This window comes from Schistocerca nitens, chromosome 2, assembly GCF_023898315.1.
Source record: "Schistocerca nitens isolate TAMUIC-IGC-003100 chromosome 2, iqSchNite1.1, whole genome shotgun sequence".
Classification (NCBI taxonomy): Eukaryota; Metazoa; Arthropoda; class Insecta; order Orthoptera; family Acrididae; genus Schistocerca; species Schistocerca nitens.
This window is the reverse complement of record NC_064615.1, coordinates 576,202,080-576,220,539: the sequence shown is the minus strand read 5'-3', so window position 1 is coordinate 576,220,539 and position 18,460 is coordinate 576,202,080. Positions and strand designations below refer to the sequence as shown.

Sequence of the window (18,460 nt, the reverse complement as noted above, 5' to 3'; positions counted from 1 at the left end):
AACGGAAGGTTCCAAATGATTGGAAAAGAGCACAGGTAGTCCCAGTCTTCAAGAAGGGTCGTCGAGCAGATGCGCAAAACTGTAGACCTATACCTCTGACGTCGATCTGTTGTAGAAGTTTAGAACATGTTTTTTGCTCGAGTATCATGTCGTTTTTGGAAACCCAGAATCTATTCTGTAGGAATCAACATGGATTCCGGAAACAGCGACCGTGTGAGACCCAACTCGCTTTATTTGTTCATGAGACCCAGAAAATATTAGATACAGGCTCCCAGGTAGATGCTATTTTTCTTGACTTCCGGAAGGCGTTTGATACAGTTCCGCACTGTCGCCTGATAAACAAAGTAAGAGCCTACAGAATATCAGACCAGCTGTGTGGCTGGATTGAAGAGTTTTTAGCAAACAGAACACAGCATGTTGTTATCAATGGAGAGACGTCTACAGACGTTAAAGTAACCTCTGGCGTGCCACAGGGGAGTGTTATGGGACCATTGCTTTTCACAATATATATAAATGACCTAGTAGATAGTGTCGGAAGTTCCATGCGGCTTTTCGCGGATGATGCTGTAGTATACAGAGAAGTTGCAGCATTAGAAAATTGTAGCGAAATGCAGGAAGATCTGCAGCGGATAGGCATTTGGTGCAGGGAGTGGCAACTGACCCTTAACATAGACAAATGTAATGTATTGCGAATACATAGAAAGAAGGATCCTTTATTGTATGATTATATGATAGCGGAACAAACACTAGTAGCAGTTCCTTCTGTAAAATATCTGGGAGTATGCGTGCGGAACGATTTGAAGTGGAATGATCACATAAAATTAATTGTTGGTGAGGCGGGTACCAGGTTGAGATTCCTTGGGAGAGTCCTTAGAAAATGTAGTCCATCAACAAAGGAGGTGGCTTACAAAACACTCGTTCGACCTATACTTGAGTATTGCTCATCAGTGTGGATCCGTACCAGATCGGGTTGACGGAGGAGATAGAGAAGATCCAAAGAAGAGCGGCGCGTTTCGTCACAGGGTTATTTGGTAAGCGTGATAGCGTTACGGAGATGTTTAGGAAACTCAAGTGGCAGACGGTGCAAGAGACGCGCTCTGCATCGCGGTGTAGCTTGCATCCAGGTTTGGAGAGGGTGCGTTACTGGAAGAGGTATCGAATATATTGCTTCCCCCTACCTATACCTCCCGAGGAGATGACGAATGTAAAATTAGAGAGATTCGAGCGCGCACGGAGGCTTTCAGACAGTCGTTCTTCCCGCGAACCATACGCGACTGGAACAGAAAAGGGAGGTAATGACAGTGGCACGTAAAGTGCCCTCCGCCACACACCGTTGAGTGGCTTGCGGAGTATAAATGTAGATGTAAATGTGGACCTGACGGGAACCGGTGTTGCCAATGGGGAAAGGCCGTTGGCCAATTGCTTTGTTTACTAATCGCAAAAATTCAGTCGAGTAGTAGAGTCTTCAAGGAGCAGTGTTTCCACAAGTTTCCCACTCGTTAGTTTCGTATCAGATGGTTGCTATGTGGGAGGCCCCGACGCTTCCTCTGCTCCCGGCTCGCTACCTCTCCATGTTTTGTACGTGTCTTGTGTGTCGCTGAGCGTGTGGTGTGGTGCCCGCAGGTGCTGTGCAGCAAGGAGGCGGTGGCGCGGCGCATGGCGACGCAGCTGCGCGCGCGGCTGGCGCAGGCGCTGACCGAGTTCAAGCGCGACAAGGTGAGCCGGCAGAACGCGCGCCTCTCGCTGGCCAACTCGCTGTACGACAACCCGTCGCTGCCGCGCCGCAAGCTGCTGCTGGCCACCGGCTCGCACAACTACCGGCCGCCGCTCGAGCGCTCCAAGTCGGCGCCCAAGCTGATGGTGATCGAGGAGAGCGCCGAGGAGGAAGAGGACGAGGATGACGACGACGACGAGGACGACGACGGCTGCGAGGCGCACCACGCGGCCGAGGCGGCGCCGCTCGACAGGATATCCGAGGAGGACGAGCGCTACTCCCACCTCATGGCCATGCTCGACGCCGACCACGACGCTGAACACGAACACGAGCACGACGTGGACGACGCCAGGGACGACTGGGGGTGAGCGCACCAGCTAGCGGTCCTCCGACCAGCCAATGGTCACTCTAGCATGATGAGATCGTATGCGACAGTGGTAGTTCAGGCCTCCAGCCAGTCACCCTGAAATCATCAGCTGTCTTGGAGATTAAGAAGCCGCTTCAGCTTCTTTTTTTAATCGTATCACAAGCGGTCTCGAGGAACTGAAAACCACATCTCCAGGTGACATGGAACCAAGTCATAAGAGATAAGCAACCCAGAACGTGGAACCCAACATTCGTACGAGTATTTAGCGGTTTATTAGTTTGGTCTGACAACGAATGTTGCGTTTCATGTTCCAGGTACTTAGCTCTGATGGCTTAGTTACATATCACCTAAGGATGCGGTTTTCCGTGCTACGAAACCGGTTGTGATCCGATAACAAAGAGATCAAATACAGCTAAAGACGCTTCTTAATCTCCAAGATTATTACTCACAGCCGTAGTTTCCCTATGTACAACGCTTTCAACATCAGTCCACTGCTAGAAAAAGCCAAACAGACTGACGACGGTTGTTGTAACTTCTCCCAGAGGCTAACCTGAACCGTCACTTGAAGAAATACACTATCTGATCAAAAGTATCCGGACATCTGGTTAGTGTACATTAATACGGGGCGTGTTCACCCTTCGCCTTTATGGGGCCTTGAACTCTGCTGGGGACACACAGTGAAGTGTCATTGTCAAGAGCCAAAACCAGATATGGTAGCGGTGGTGGACGCTAGGGTCTGAAGCGAAGTCTTTCTATCATTGCAAAGGTGTTCCATTGGACCCACGACGGAAATGTGGGCACCCCAGTCCATTTCGGGAATTTTACTGTCCACAGACCAATGCCTCACAGATGCTGCTTAAAGCAAGGGTGCATTGCCATGCTGATACAAACATTCATCAGTTCTTAAATGTTCCTCTAGTGAACGCACTATACAAAGTTTAAAATTTGTTTATATCCTTCCACATTTAGCGTTGTCTTAAGTGTAATAGGGGGAGCACATTCTAACCGTGAAGAACGCCACCATACTTAAACACTACTTTCTCCATGCTGCATTGTCGGCACACGCATGATGCCAGATAACGTTCCGCAGGCATTCGCCAAACACAGACCCTTACATCGGACTGCCACAGAGCACAGAATTATTCCTCACTCCAAGTCACTCTTTTCCAGTAACCAGCTGTGCAGTGGCGTCGCTCTTTACACCACATTAAGCACATTACATCAAGTTCCTGAGCATGTGTGTCTAGGTCAAAGGTTCAATGTCTGACGCTGGTAGACTTCCGTGAGCGAGGAATGCCTTTAATGTTCGTTCTGCTCTCCTTAAATCGTCCTTGCTTCGTTTTTCAAGCATAATGTTGCCTTCACGACCACAGAATTCCTTCACTTCATCTGCTACGTGGTTTCGCAGTTTTGATAAGTTTATCGCTAATCTCGTTTTTGCTTCTCCTCCTTACTTTTCTCTTCTTTTAGTTTCTGTCATTCAATAAGTTGTGCCGATTCGACTGCACATTCCATTCAAATGGTCCTCTAACTGTTGCTGCTCTACTTGACAGATGGGAAGATTATTCTTGCAGGCCTCTTGGGCCTCCTGAGAAGAGTAGCCTGTCCGCTGCCATCCAGTACTATCGCTGTCATCATCATCAATAAAGTAAACACTGCTCCAAAGTCAAAAAGCACTCGTTAGGCACATGCACTGTGTAGTAGCTTCCTCCCATGCCCCTCCCTTCAGTAATTCCACCACATTTCCTGTCGTCCCAGGCCCTTGCCTTCCCTTCCTAAAGACCCCCTTTCTTCCCTTCCCCCCTCCCTTTCCATCCCTTTCTAAACCCCTCTTTCCATCCATTCCCGTCGCTTCCTTTCCTCCCCTTACTAAAACTCCCTTCCCTTCCACTTCTGCCCTTCCAGTTCCTCCATTCGGGTTGTTCCCTTCCCTTTCGGTTGTTCCCTTCCCTTTCGGTTGTTCCCTTCCCTTTCGGTTGTTCCCTTCCCTTTCGGTTGTTCCCTTCCCTTTCGGTTGTTCCCTTCCCTTTCGGTTGTTCCCTTCCCTTTCGGTTGTTCCATTTGCTTCGAGTTCCTCCACTCCTTTACCCTCCCCTCCTCCTCCCTTCCCTTCTTTCTTTCCCCAATCTTTTCATTCGTTCACACATTCATTCATTCATTTGCGTTGCACCATAAGATTTGAGCTGGTCATCGGAAAATAGATCCTTCTACAAAATGGAGTTGCTTATTTTAAAAGCAAAGTATACAGCATAATTTCGGTCAGAGAAATCGTTCACTTATATGTTTGTCATGTAACACTGGCTTTAAGACGCAGTACAACTTTAATTACAAGAAAAGGCCACTATAGATTGGAACCGAATCTACCCGTTGGGGTCTCCCAGCCCATCAGTGCATACGATTTTACAATTAGCCACTCGCCAGACTATTAATATGCTTCTGCCCCCTGAGCTATGAGGTCAGGAGTGTGAGTAATGTGCATGTTGTTTGTGCGCGCGGCAGGTTCTCGCTGGAGAGCGGCAGCGGTGCGGAGCCGGGCTGTGGGGGCGGCGGCGGCGGCAGCGAGTGCGGCAGCGACGAGGGCACGTGCAGCCTGTCCAGCGGCGCCTCCTGCTCCTCGCCGGCCGCGCTCTGCCGCCACTTCAAGTCCCTCACAGAGGTCAGCACCGCGCGCTCTACTCCACGTGCTGATTTATTATTCTGCGTCGCGTGATTCCAGATACACTGGCGTTGACGGAATTTCAACACCCACAAATAATTGCCTAGAATCAGTATACACGTAGCGCGCGGAGTGGCCGCGCGGTTTGAGACGCCATGTCACGGATTGCGCGGCCGCGGTTCGAGTCCTTCCTCGAGCGCGCGCGCGCGTGTGCGTGTGCGTGTGCGTGTGTGTGTGTGTGTGTGTGTGTGTGTGTGTGTGTGTGTGTGTGTGTGTGTGTGTGTGTGTGTGTGTGTGTGTGTGTGTGTGTGTGTGTGTGTGTGGGTGTGTGGGTGTGTGGGTGTGTGGGTGTGTGGGTGTGTGGGTGTGTGGGTGTGTGGGTGTGTGGGTGTGTGGGTGTGTGGGTGTGTGGGTGTGTGGGTGTGTGGGTGTGTGTGGGTGTGGGTGTGTGTGGGTGTGTGGGTGTGTGGGTGTGTGGGTGTGTGGGTGTGTGGGTGTGTGTGTGTCTCAGGAATTCACACACGGTTTTTTCTTTTTTTGTTTTTTTTTTTTCTCTGTATACACGTGAAACGTGTCTCCAGTCCCTCTCAGTCAGGACCTTTTTCCGCCCACAATTCTAACGTCGTGTTTCGTGGCCACGTATGTTACACGACTGAACAGTCTGCCGCGAAACACCAATAAATCCAACAGCTTCACACACACACACACACACACACACACACACACACACACACACACACACACACACACACACACTGCGGCCGAGCGCACGGCCAAACACGATTGCCCCTTTTAGCTACTCTATCACGACCTTACGTTTACCCACAATGTCCGTTTGAAAAATCAGTCTATCACTGATAACTGTGCTCTCGAAGCTGAGCACGTGACTCGATCGCTGCGCCAGCTGTAAAGGCTGAAAAGTTCATCTGTGCTTAAGCACAGGGGTCACGAATCTTTTGGTCGCCGAACTTATGTTCTGTCGTTTACTACGGTGACTTAAAAAGATGCAACAGTGCTTTCGACCGAGTAGCACGTTATGGCTGCTTTTCAGGATGGTATGTATAAATCTCAGACCTTCTCACACAGCCAGGGAAAAGATTTGAAAACTGAAAAACAGCTACGAACAGTAGTCTCGTACATTGTCTTGCTTCCGATGTATGCCTCAAAATATACAGTTCCAACTCTTAATACTGGAGAGACAACTCACTATTTGCGGTTACGGCAACCAAAATTCTTGTTGGTATCCGTTTTGTACAGTAAGCTGTTCATCTGGACAGCTTCCCTGTGAGTCCTTGAGTCCCGGTCTGTCTGAACTTGGCAGTGACAACGCTCGACAAACACCAGTCTGGTTCAGATCAGCGCCCTGAGAAGGCCAGTAAGTTCCCAGCAGAGAAACCTGTCACCTGCAACAAGTGCTGTGCGAACGAGAGCTCATTCATATTTAAAAGCTCTGTGGTGATTCCCAAACTGGTCTTCAACGTATGAAGCCAGTAGGCAGTCGGAATACCCATTTAAGTCTGTACCTTGGCATTGACACGTAGATCAACAACAGCTACTCGAGAACTATCAATATATCTCCTTCACTTTCGATCACCTTCCAGGCAGTAATGGTCTCTACTCAGAGAAAGCTACGTACCATTATTAATTGAGGCACTGTTTTATGATGGTATCAGTAACATCATCAAAATTTGTTCATACTCCAATACTCTCCAATAATTCTGAAAACAGTAAATCAAATGAAAGATCCATATATTTCTGTTTTACTGTAGTTACAGCAAACGCGCTTCCTACAAGTAGAACGAGAAACTGAGTTCTATATCACTAAAACTCAAGAGAGGGCTCTTAGCATGTCTGGCGAAAGAAAAGTGTGCAAATATCGTAACGAGTAACTCGACCCTACAAGCCACTGGCGAAAAAAACATTTCTTGTATAAATGTTGGTATTATCCTCATCGACATGAAAGAGGTGTTCTAGCGAGGTTAAGTATGCAAGTATTAAGAACTATGAGATACTGCGGCACGATTCATGAAAATTATTTCAGTAAGAGCTAACACGTGAAGTGACAGAGGTGCTTCTACGTACACATTTACTTCAGAATTTGTACTTACGCCTAATTCGTTCAGAAGTCTCGAAAATGTATTTTCTTCAGAATGAGTAAAAATAGTTTACAGAACTTTCAAGGAGTAAAATCCAGTTGTTAAAATCGGTAAAAATGATGAACATATAGCTCAGTGAAAGGTCGTTGATCCACTATAGCCATATTTAATGAAGTCCTTGTAGACTTGCACTACCAGTTTCGCAACATTTTTAGTGGCATCTCTGTATAAAAGTTACCAACGCTATTGTAACAGCGAATAAGCAGTTACATTTTGGAAATAAATTATTTGTGGATTATTCCATTCAATTGCGGCAGGGTGGATACAGTAACCTGCTTCGAATTATTTCAGAATAAAAACAGTCTTGGCTGCGAAATATGTTGTCAGTGAGGCGTCTCACGCTTTTGGAGCGTCATCAGATTTTTGAAAAATGTGTGTCATATCTCGTGCAGTAGCTAAAAGAATCCTTAAGAGCTCACGCGTTTGCCGCGTGCTTAGCTACTTGTACGGAATCTTAAGTATTCTTTTAACAGTAGTGCGAGGTATTCTACACATTTTTCAGCAATCTGATGATGCCACAAAAGGGCCAAACGCGTCATTGTCATTAAATAATTTCGCAACCATGACTTTTTATTGTGAAATATCTGTGGACTGACTAAATTAGAAAAGTGGACATGGATTACGCAGAGTGCCAATGTGGTTGCATTATGAGCCTCTATAAAGACTAGTTCTGCATACTGATTTTGAACAAATACTGATATGTTGCGGACTTTCTTACATTGCTGCTGCATGCAGCTACTGTAGTTTACGATTGACACGGTGTTGTAATCGTTTCATCCGGATAACATGATTGGCCCTATAAGGAATCCGTTGTTGAAGACCACAACTAGATTGTCTAATGCGCTATCGAGACTTTGAACAGCATTAATGCCGCCACCAGCATAAGCGTGCACAACTGAACTTAATGGTTGCCGGTGCTGCGAGTGAGAGTCTATCACAACCATCTAACTGACGCAAGCGGTTGGGTTGACTGCCTAGTGATAATAATACACCAGTCGTATTATATTATCGGCCTTTTTTATGCGCAGAGCGTCGTGTACCAGCCGCGAGATTTGAGCAGACTGACCAGCCGTCTGGGAGCGCGCTTTGTGTGACGTGCTGAAGGGTTGCGGCGACAACGCGAACTATTAAATCCACTTTCTCGTATTACACGATCGATCAATTAACTAAGAAAGCTAAGTACAGTACAATTAGAGCAACAAAATCAGCGTTATATTGACAGCCAAATTGGCTGAAAGTAACTTAAGCTGTGAGCTATTAACATCCGGATTTTACTGCTTGTAAACTATGCATAAGTGTTTTAGCTGTGATTGTCCTTGGTTGAAAGTTATCTGCAATGAGTAAATATGTTAGTAAACTCGTTAAATGTTAAGACAGAGGGGCACAATACCCGAAATTGGGGTACAATACCCGAAATTGCTTCGCAAACAGTTCTCGGCCGGTAAAGGCAAATACTTTCAGGCAAACTGGTTTTGTGATTAAGAAGTGTGTTGTTCGCGTGACGCAATAGGAGAGCAGCAACTTTTGGCTGTGCCCTGGTCAGACCTGTACATTTACGGGCAGAAAGCCAGTAAGCTGCTCTGGCTGTACCTTGAGATCTCACAGATGGTTAGCAAGTTGCTTTCAGGCCCTTTGCATAATCCGCTGCGTGTGGTGCAAATCTCCACCTGCAAGAGACAGAGAAACTTTAGCTCAGTCACCAAAGCGTAACAACGAAGAAGGGAAACGCGGGCTAGACGTCGCCGGATGGACCCCATAACCTACCCCTTTTGATGACTAGAACTCTCACGTAGATTGAGTGTTCTTCCACGGCGCAAGAAAAACTTTAGTGTCGTTTCTATAGGACGTTAGTACCTCTCACCTTGCCATTAAATTTTCTTGAATAATGCCACCCCAGCGAAAACCAATTAATGTTTTATTCTTACCTCCAGGTGGACTCACTAGAAAAGACGTCCTCGAATTCCAAATCAACTGATTTCAAGGACAAAGATTTGTAGTACTCGTCACACGTAAACAACCTCTTGAAAAGAAAAGCTGCACATACATGTAACGCTCTCACGCTCAAGCAATTCCACTTTTAGAAACAGTTTTCTTGGCGTACACCTTTCGTGCCACGAATGACATCTTGTGCAAATAGTCTTTGGGAGGCATCAAAGTAATCCACGGAGGCATCCATGTACGATGAATGAAAACACCGCTTACAGCTGGTAACATTTTGTTTTCATTGATCACAGTACCGATTTCATGGTTTACAGCCGCATCTTCAGGTAGAACAAAAGTTATTACATTAATCCGTCATTGGTGAACCCAACGTAGTTTGTCGAGGTCTTGCCATCTGAGAACATTGTCATTGTTTAAAAATTGGACTGACATAGGATAACTGAGAAGGTGAGCATGTAACGTACCCCAAGAAATGTTGCCGGATAGATCGAAGCTACGTACTGGCCATTCATCCTGATACAGAAGGTGCAGCTTGCAAAACTAGGCCATGTCTTCTCCTGCAGTGTTTCCTGGTGCAGAAGCATTGTGTCAGACTGACTCCTCATAGAACATTGGAACTCACGAATGATTCTTTCCGAAGATTTCATGCAATCATTTGCAACCATCCTCCGCAATGCCCTATAGTTCCTGTTTGTCAGTACATCAGATCTGGTTCAAATGGCTCTGAGCACTATGGGACTTAACATCTGAGGTCATCAGTCCCCTAGAACTTTGAACTACTTAAACCTAACTAACTTAAGGACATCGCGCACATCCATGCCCGAGGCAGGATTCGAACCTGCGACCGTAGCGGTCGCGCGGTTCTAGACGGAAGCGCCTAGAACCGCTCGGCCACTCTGGCCGGCCATCAGATCTGCCTGTGTTGGGTTAGTTGTGGTCGTTCTTTAGTGTTTCCACTTGACAATCGCATCTCCAACAGTCAAATCTGACATATTTTAAAAGACTTCAAATGTTCCTGATGGATTTGTTACTCAGGTGGCATCCAATGACTTGCCAACGCTCAAAGTGTCCTGAAGAGACCGCTTCTCGAGACATCTAGCGATCAGTTTCGTATTACATAGGGGTATTCACATGACTTTGCTCAGATAATGCATGTGGGTTGTGTAACTTGATAGAACTAAACAAAATACACGAACTGACATAACAGTCAAACTTGCAAGCTCGAACATTCATTGAAATCGTTGCCAACCTTCCCTTGTATAGTTAATACAAGTAATAATACAGGACGACAAATACAGAGCTTTTTAGTTGGGCACAGAACATAATGGAGCAGAGGTTACAGTCTGGCTATCTAAGTAACTACAGAGCACAGCCTGGTACGCTAGGGAAGCAACAGGGTATTTCGCATGGCAGGTTGGAGTTTAAGCTCCATGTTGGCGAACCAGGTCGAAAGACACTGGCCATGTGGCCTGAAACGGCACCGCGCAGAACGTTGGTCATTGCATATAAATCACAAGTGTAAAAATGCTGCTATCGGAGCACAAAAAAGTGAATACGTCCCTGTTTAAAAGACTAACTGAAAGGGGGCACCAGCTGCCACATTCTACCTTCCTAGACCCTTTAAAGCTCTTCCCAAAAAAATTTGGCATGCGAACATATTCTTGATCTTCCTAACATACAGCTCATCTCTCATTCCCCGCTTGTAACTGCAACTCGGTCTCTCTCTCTCTCTCTCTCTCTCTCTCTCTCTCTCTCTATCTCTCTCTCTCTCTCGCTCGCTCGCTCGCGCGCGCGCGCGCGCGCGCGCGCGCCCCCTCACACACAACCATTGTCTCCTTGGCTCTTCCTGTATCACAACCATTGTGTACTATTTTTCAGTATTTATTACATTTCCGCCTTTTTCCCATTGTCACTGTTGGCTCCTATCTCAGCATAAAAAAGTACAAATATGTTTGTATTCCAAAATTCCCTGAACAAATATTTAAAGCTGCTGAGGTATGTAGAATGAGTCATCTGGTAGCCCACTTTTCAGCCAGTCTTCTAAATAAACATGAACTTATTCGCATCTTTTGTGCTCCGATAGGATCATTTTCCCGCTGGTTCCCTTTTTTTTGCTGCTGCGGCAGGGCATATCACTCATATAAAAAGAAATGTATTGGTCAGTAAAAGTTTGATAGTTTACCGTTTTTTTTTCGTTTTCATATAAGCAAACTAGTTTTACTTGTCAGACCGGATTTTACGTGCACAGAAATTTTGGATGTGCTTCAGTTCTACAACACGGGGTTCCCGGAACCCTTCTGATTATAATGGAGACTCTTTAAAGCATATTTCTCCGCGCTACTTAATTTTATAAACTACCTTTCCACTTCACATCGGATTTTTTGTTCGTATTTTACGTTTACATGTAGGATAACCTTGAACGTCCGTATCTCGGAAACGGATAAAGATATGTAGAAAACTTTCAACGTTATTCGCCATCGGGGTCTTAGGAATACATAGTAAAAATTACAGCAGTTCGCTGTGCATAGCCGTCTTGGAATTCGCAGGTCGGCTTTAGTGTGTTTCCCCATAACAAATAAAGATATTTGTAAACGGGAAGATGGCACTTCTAGATAAATACCTAGAGAACGAATCATTAAAATTACATTAATCTTCTGCGGTTAGTTATTTAGATATCCGCTGCTGAAGGCGGGAAATGGTGAGAACGCTTTTTTCGGAACCGTCCACGAGCTAAACATTGCCTCCATAAGCCCCTTAACGCACACCGTAGAACGCATCTAATGCAAAAAAGAGCAGACGGTTTGCTCCATTTGTGTAAGCTGGAGGAAATGTGTAATATTAAAATTTTGACCATGTACCGTTACAGCAAGACGGTCCTTCCTACAAATGGCCGTAGTAGAAACGCTATTCAAAACACTTGACTCCACCTTTTCATCACCATTAGAGCCCGAGGTATGAGTCCCGGAAAGATCCCATTTTTATTTCGGGCGTTGTAGAACATATAGATAGCGCATGCTGTCGCGTGGATACCGATATCGGAGATAATTGCGAAAGCACTTTAATTATACTTGGAGCCATTAAGGAAGACACAGTTTTACATATTCAGATGGTTCAAATGGCTCTGAGGTCATCAATCCCCTAGAACTTAGAACTCATTAAACCTAACTAACCTAAGGACATCACACACATCCATGCCCGAGGCCGAATTCGAACCTGCGACCGTAGCAGTCGCGGGGTTCCAGACTGTAGCGCCTAGAACCGCTCGGCCACCCCGGCTGGCTTTTACGTATTCACCGGGTGGTTGTAATTAAAGTGCAGCTACTCTTAGAGGTACAGTACGAATTGTAATTTTCGTATAGCAGCGAAACTTGATGGGTATTCTGTGGATTCCCTGAATCGCTTAAGGCAAACGTTGGAGTGGATTCTTTGGAAAGGTCGATTGCCTTCTACAATCTGAACTTGCAGTGCATCTCTAAGGGATTCATCACCAGTGGGACATTAAACTACAGTCTTCCTTCCTCAGTATCAACTTTCTCTGCCCGGACTGGGTGTTTGTGTTGTCCTTAGTTAATCGGTTCCGCATTAACGCATTAGCGCGTCTACCAACTTTAGCTGTCATATGAAAAGTGCAGCATACAGTGGACCAAATGGTTCAAATGGTTCAAATGGCTCTGAGCACTATGGGACTCAACTGCTGAGGTCATAAGTCCCCTAGAACTTAGAACTACTTAAACCTAACTAACCTACGGACAACACACACATCCATGCCCGAGGCAGGATTCGAACCTGCGACCGTAGCGGTCGCGCGGTTCCAGACTGTAGCGCCAGAACCGCTCGGCCACCAGCGGCCGGCTACAGTGGACCCTTGTGGGTAGGTGCACTGTAATGATAACCAGCAGGTGTGAGCACTCATCCTGAGGCAAGCCCGATAATTGCACTCATTTCTGTCTCTTCGTTACCAATATTGGGGCACGGGTTGTACAGCGTGTGTGTGTCTGTATGTGTCGACAGCTGAGGCAGCCACTGTCCGAGGACTGTGACACCTACGAGCCCGAAGGCAGCCCGCAGCAGCAGCCGGTGGTGGACTGGAGGCCGGGCGCGGAGGGCGCCGCCGACCTGGAGAGGCTGGCCGCTGCGCTGCGCCGCTCGGCCACCTTCCCGCCCCCCAGCAGCGCCGCCTCCGTCTTGGCCGTGACGGCCGTCCCACCCCCGCCGCCCCCGCCCCCGGAGGCGGTAGTCGCCAGAACGCCACTGGGCGAGCCGGGCGTCGAACTGGACTCTCTGAGTGAGGAAGAGGACGAGGTGGCGCCGGACACCGCCAGGGACGTGAAGCGCGACGAGGACAACGTGAGCGACGAGAGCGGCTACGCGGAGATCATGCTGGACGGTGCTGGCGCCAGCAGCACAGCCACGGCCACAGCTTCTGCACAGCCCGCCAGGGGCGCCTTCGGCGCGCCATCGCCCGTGCGCTGCGTCAGGGTCTGACGCCTACTCTGAGTTCGGTCCCAGCTGAGCTCCGCGAAATGGCGTGTCGAGAAATCTGTTTCACCAAAACGGGCGCTCGAGAGTTGACAAACAAAGACTGAACAACTCTTGTCGAAAGTTGTGCCTACAGCCAGATCAGGGACTATACGTACTTTCGTGTGTGCTACACGAAAGAGGACAAAAGTAATTACAGCGGACTATACCTGTCGTCAAAATTCCAAACTATTAAAATTACAGAAATACATGTTTATAGAACCAACTTCACTGGATTCTGAAAGGCAACTGAGCCTTTTACACTTTCCGTTTACTCAAAACGAGCATTAATTCAATGAATGACAGTGTTTTGGTGTCACTGTTTGTGCAAAGAGGTTGCCGTGTGTGGCCCATTCGAGATAATGATCGCTGAATTGTAATGCTTGGTAGCATTCGCTAAGGGAGATGTGGACTCTGTTAAAATAAGCAACCTGAAAGATACTCTGTTGACGTACGAGATACACGATCAAACTATCGACAATTTTTACCTTTACAAAATTACGTACGGTTTTCGTGCCACTTCTTCCAACAATTCGCCCATAATTATGAACATCTCTAATTCAGCACTTACACATCACAGTAGCATCAGACTGTCAAAACCTACCCACATTCAATTTATTACACAAATCATTACACGAATACCTTTTACACAGAATAAGAAATGGGTGTGTTTTTAAGACTCGACTTTTCCTGAAGTAGACATTTTTTTCTGAAAGTGACAGGCCTTCTTGCCTAGTTGTTGGTCTGAAGAAACACGTGTAACTTCAAACAAAATGTTTTCCCATTATTTCAACTGTTACAGACGAAACGACATTCTGGGATAACACGGTATATACTGATATAAAAAAGATTCGTAACTGATCAAACTGCACACTTTGAAGTACACGCAGCAACAAAAAATTGTGATTATATATGTTTAATATGTGGAATCCTCTACTGCATATTGTCAATTCTTCAGAACATTTCAGTGAGTTGCTAATATTTTGTTGTGTGACAGCGCATACAGACAAATATGAGACATCTGCAATGGTTCACACACTCTACTAACTGAGCATTATTTGTTTGGACTGAGTAAGTCAACATGTTAGATGGGTTGCAGCTGAATATTGCTCTCTCAGCTGGATAGTCCTGCAAATCTGGTTATTGTATGTGTGCAATTAGAAGGTGTATTGCTTCATATATATAAAATAGCATGTGCTGTGATAGGTGAGTAGTGGAAAAAAAAGTTGAGTCATATATTAAACATTCCATATTTGAAAGTAGTGTAAATGATTGACCTGATGATAAGTTTGTTGTTGTGTACATCATACTTTGATATTAGTTTATGTTGTAGATTTTTAATTTCTTGTTTCTTTTATTTTGAAATAGTCAAATAGATGCAAGAAAAATAGAGAATGAATTAAAAAAGGAAACTAGCCAATAATCTCTGTAATATAATGTGTCTAGTTGCCATTTTTGTATGAAAATGTGAAGATGTATCTCATATACTTCCTAAAAAACTGTTGTGTATTTGTGTAACAGAAACCCGATCCATTGTAGGTTGGAGGCTTACTGATATTTATGGATTAAACTTGAATGTAAGCTGAAATGTACAAGCCATATTCCAGCTATTACACCTCTTTTGAAGGACATAATTGTTCTCAGGCCACTAACTTGATAATCACTGACCAGTATTTTTAGTTACTCTTGACTGTCACAATCTGTCTGAGCTTGCCAACTCCATCACATGTTAGTGTAAATAGTGTTAAGTCTTAATACGTGACCCCCCCCCTCCATTCAAAGTTGCCTCTGTCTGTAGGTACAAGTTTTATAACAAAGCTGTGAAGTATTTTTCTGCGGAGTTCAATATGTTAAACCTTGTACTTCCTGTTTCAACCCTCAGGCTATTATTGAAATAAGGTAGAAAATTTTATTCCTCATGACATGAACAGCAGTATTTATTGCTCGTATTTTTAAAGCAGTATTTATGCAAAATTAAAGGTGTTTTAAATTCTAGATATGATGTAGTGATTAATCTGATGATGTTGGTGTTTTTAAGTGGGAATTCTTTTATATCCATTTCTAAAATTTCTTATTTTATTACAGTTGCATACAGCTATTTACAAGCATTGTACAATTTATTTAGTACATTTGCCAATCTAAATGAGGAAAGTGATAAACATGGACAATCTTACATAAAGAACTGTTAAAGTTCTGTAAGATCTACAGGGCCCTCTATATTAATATTAAATCTCAGGCTTCTGATTTGAAAGCAACATTTGTCTGAATCTCAGTAACGAAACAAGGAGAGATCTGTGAAGATGATAGAAGCAACATAGAATCTTCTATCATGAGGAAGACACCATTTATCAAAATAGAAGGGAGGGATGTGTCACTTTTGATCCAATGCTCTAAATTATTCCAGTATTGTAGCATTTTCTTGATTTTTCATTTTCCTAATTTGTTGTTGAACAGTGATAACATGTATTTCAATAGCAGTGCATACATTGAACAATAATCTTTGCAGTTATTTTGTGTGACTCACTTCATAACAAAACAACACTTTTAGATAAAAGAATACATAAATTTTTTGCACACTTATCACTTGACATTAAATGATCAGTTCAATTTGGTTTCACATCTGTCACTTTCTCTGCAGATTATATACGTGTTTAACAATATTAGCGATCACTTTTCACCTACCTTACTTGCATACTTAAAACTGGCAGTCCAAGAAACAAACCTCACAACCAAAGACTTTTTGTTATAGTTCACATTTACATCAGAGGATATTTTTGTTGATTTATCATGTTCATCTGAATACTCATTTACATTTTCATTGTTACAGTGTGGTGAGAATAATATTTGTGTACTGTAAAATTGTATCATAATGAAATTTCTGTTATAGAAGCTGGATTGTTTGTTAAGTTTATTACAATCCTGAACTCTGATTTTAGTGCAAATACTGATTCTGTAAGATATTATTTGATGTGTATATCTAAATAAATATTAGAAAAATAAAGTGTGTCATTAAATACATTTCCTTTTCGTAATTACATTCACAATAGTGATCAAATAAATGTTATGAGTAAGTCAGTACAGAATGGCCCATCTTAAGACTACACTGCCAGTGTTTCTGCTGATTAATTACCTGTACTACTATCAAAACAAACTAGATATTTCTGAGTATTTAAAATATGTAAATACAAGGATACCTATTGTTTCACTCATTAGGCACTTGTATTAAGTAACTAAAGCAAGATTTTAGAGATAACTATGCTGAATTAACATCCAGTGACAGTTATCAACCTTCTATATATTACAGAATGAACTGTCACTCTGCAGTGGAATGGGCATTGATATGGGACTTGAATGAAGGCCCTTTGTCTTTCACAGGAAGTTCTCTACAAGCCAGGCTCTTCTCCAGTACCCCTTGACTTTCAAACTTCAGACGTTCTTCTATATACTTTGTGGGACTGTCACTCTTGTAAAGAAAGGACGGAGTGTTGATTGCATCAACAGATCACATACTTACTTTCACTACTGCACTTTTAAGATAGGTAAGTATTGTGGAAGACTCGTACTGTTCAACAAGGCTATAGATTGAGTTACTCTTTCCATAGTTAAAGATCAAGTGAGGTGCTAAGTCACTGGACTTGCATTTGGGATAGTGGCAATTCAAATACTTGTTCAACCATCCATATTTAGTTGTTCAGTTTCATTAAATTGGTTAAGTCAAAATACACAACCATTATTCTTCCCCATTCTTCCTCTAATTATCTCATTGTCGACATGATGTTAAACATGAATCTTCCTTCCTTCATAAGTTAAAGATACAGGGGTAAAAGATGAGAGGAAATGAAAGCTACCGATTAGGGGAATGAAATTGTGAGAAGGGAGACATAAAAGAAATAACTGTAAATGAATGAGATGGAAAATAGTTGCAGAAAGAGCACATTAAAGCGGGAAAAGGTTTGTGGAACTGAAAGTGCTCTATTGCAAGTGTAAGAAAGTGGATAGTTGATGTGAAATGGAGATTATTTTGATCAATAGTGACCACCTTCTGTTACAAAGGTGGGTTAGTTATGCCTTAATTAATATAGTTGTGCACACAAATTGCATCTCAAAAATTGAAAGCATGCATTCACAATTTTTTTTTTGTGATTCATAGGAATTGCAGGTGGTTCATCTTTATATTAGCTGATTTATGATATAAAATAATCAACAAAGACTCAAGACTACTTTTTACTACCCTAATTGACTATAAAATGGCCACTTCTGCTATATTTATCGAAATTTTTTACCCAGTTAAATTTTACAGTGAACAGTTTAACACTGCAGATATATACAACAGAATGACATTGAACACAATGAATAATTTTTCATTTATGAAACAAAACTCGGCAAAGAAAAAAGTGCCATACATCAAGAAAAAAGTGAAGATAGGAACAAATGAGATATCCACCAATTTGTGTTGCTTTGCATACACTGTTGCAAAATGCTTCTTGAGTTAATCGCAAATTATTTTTGAACCACGTTCTTAAAATTTTGTGTAAATTATTGGAATAAAATTTTTACTACTTAGCACTAACCAAAAACTGACAGTTTCAAAAACATTCAATGATCATTAATTTATTAATGTGGATCATGTCAAGAGGATTTGTTAATCAAATTAATGACGTTTTTTCTGATTAAATCTCTCTATTTGGATCGCTTTGTGCAAACTCAATTGACAGTTACAATCAACAATGTAATTTAAAACCAACAATACTGTCCTCTGCTTTATCCATTTTCTTCAATAATGAGAAGTAAGGGAATAAAAAGTTCAAAATTATAATTCATTATTTCATTTGCGTTTACATATTAAGTATTTTACATTCAGAGTTCCAAATATGAACATTCACATGCATTGCTAGCCTGGGGTAACAACGGACATACTGTAACTGTTAGTGATCCTCAGCCTCACAATTCACACTATGTACAATTAGGAGTACATTTAGAAATTGGAGCAACAATAGCAAAAACACCAGAAGATTTCTAAAAAGGCATTCCCGTTTTTCGCCTTGTCTATATCACTATCATTATTAATCGTTCACACGATCAGTTGACTTTGGTGGTTTGCTATTTGC

The 18,460-nt window shown here is 43.5% G+C and overlaps 1 protein-coding gene across 1 annotated transcript in view; it reads left to right on the top strand.

Annotated features, from left to right (window-relative positions):
• Positions 1 to 16,353, top strand: part of LOC126236623 (protein FAM43A) — a 658,532-nt gene extending 642,179 nt beyond the window's left edge. The window contains exons 5-7 of the mRNA XM_049946068.1: positions 1,624 to 2,078; positions 4,581 to 4,737; positions 12,846 to 16,353. Of these exons, the coding sequence (XP_049802025.1) occupies positions 1,624 to 2,078; positions 4,581 to 4,737; positions 12,846 to 13,319 (1,086 nt within the window). The 3' untranslated portion in view covers positions 13,320 to 16,353. The remainder of the gene's footprint in view (positions 1 to 1,623; positions 2,079 to 4,580; positions 4,738 to 12,845) is intronic.
• Positions 16,354 to 18,460: the final 2,107 nt, after the last annotated feature.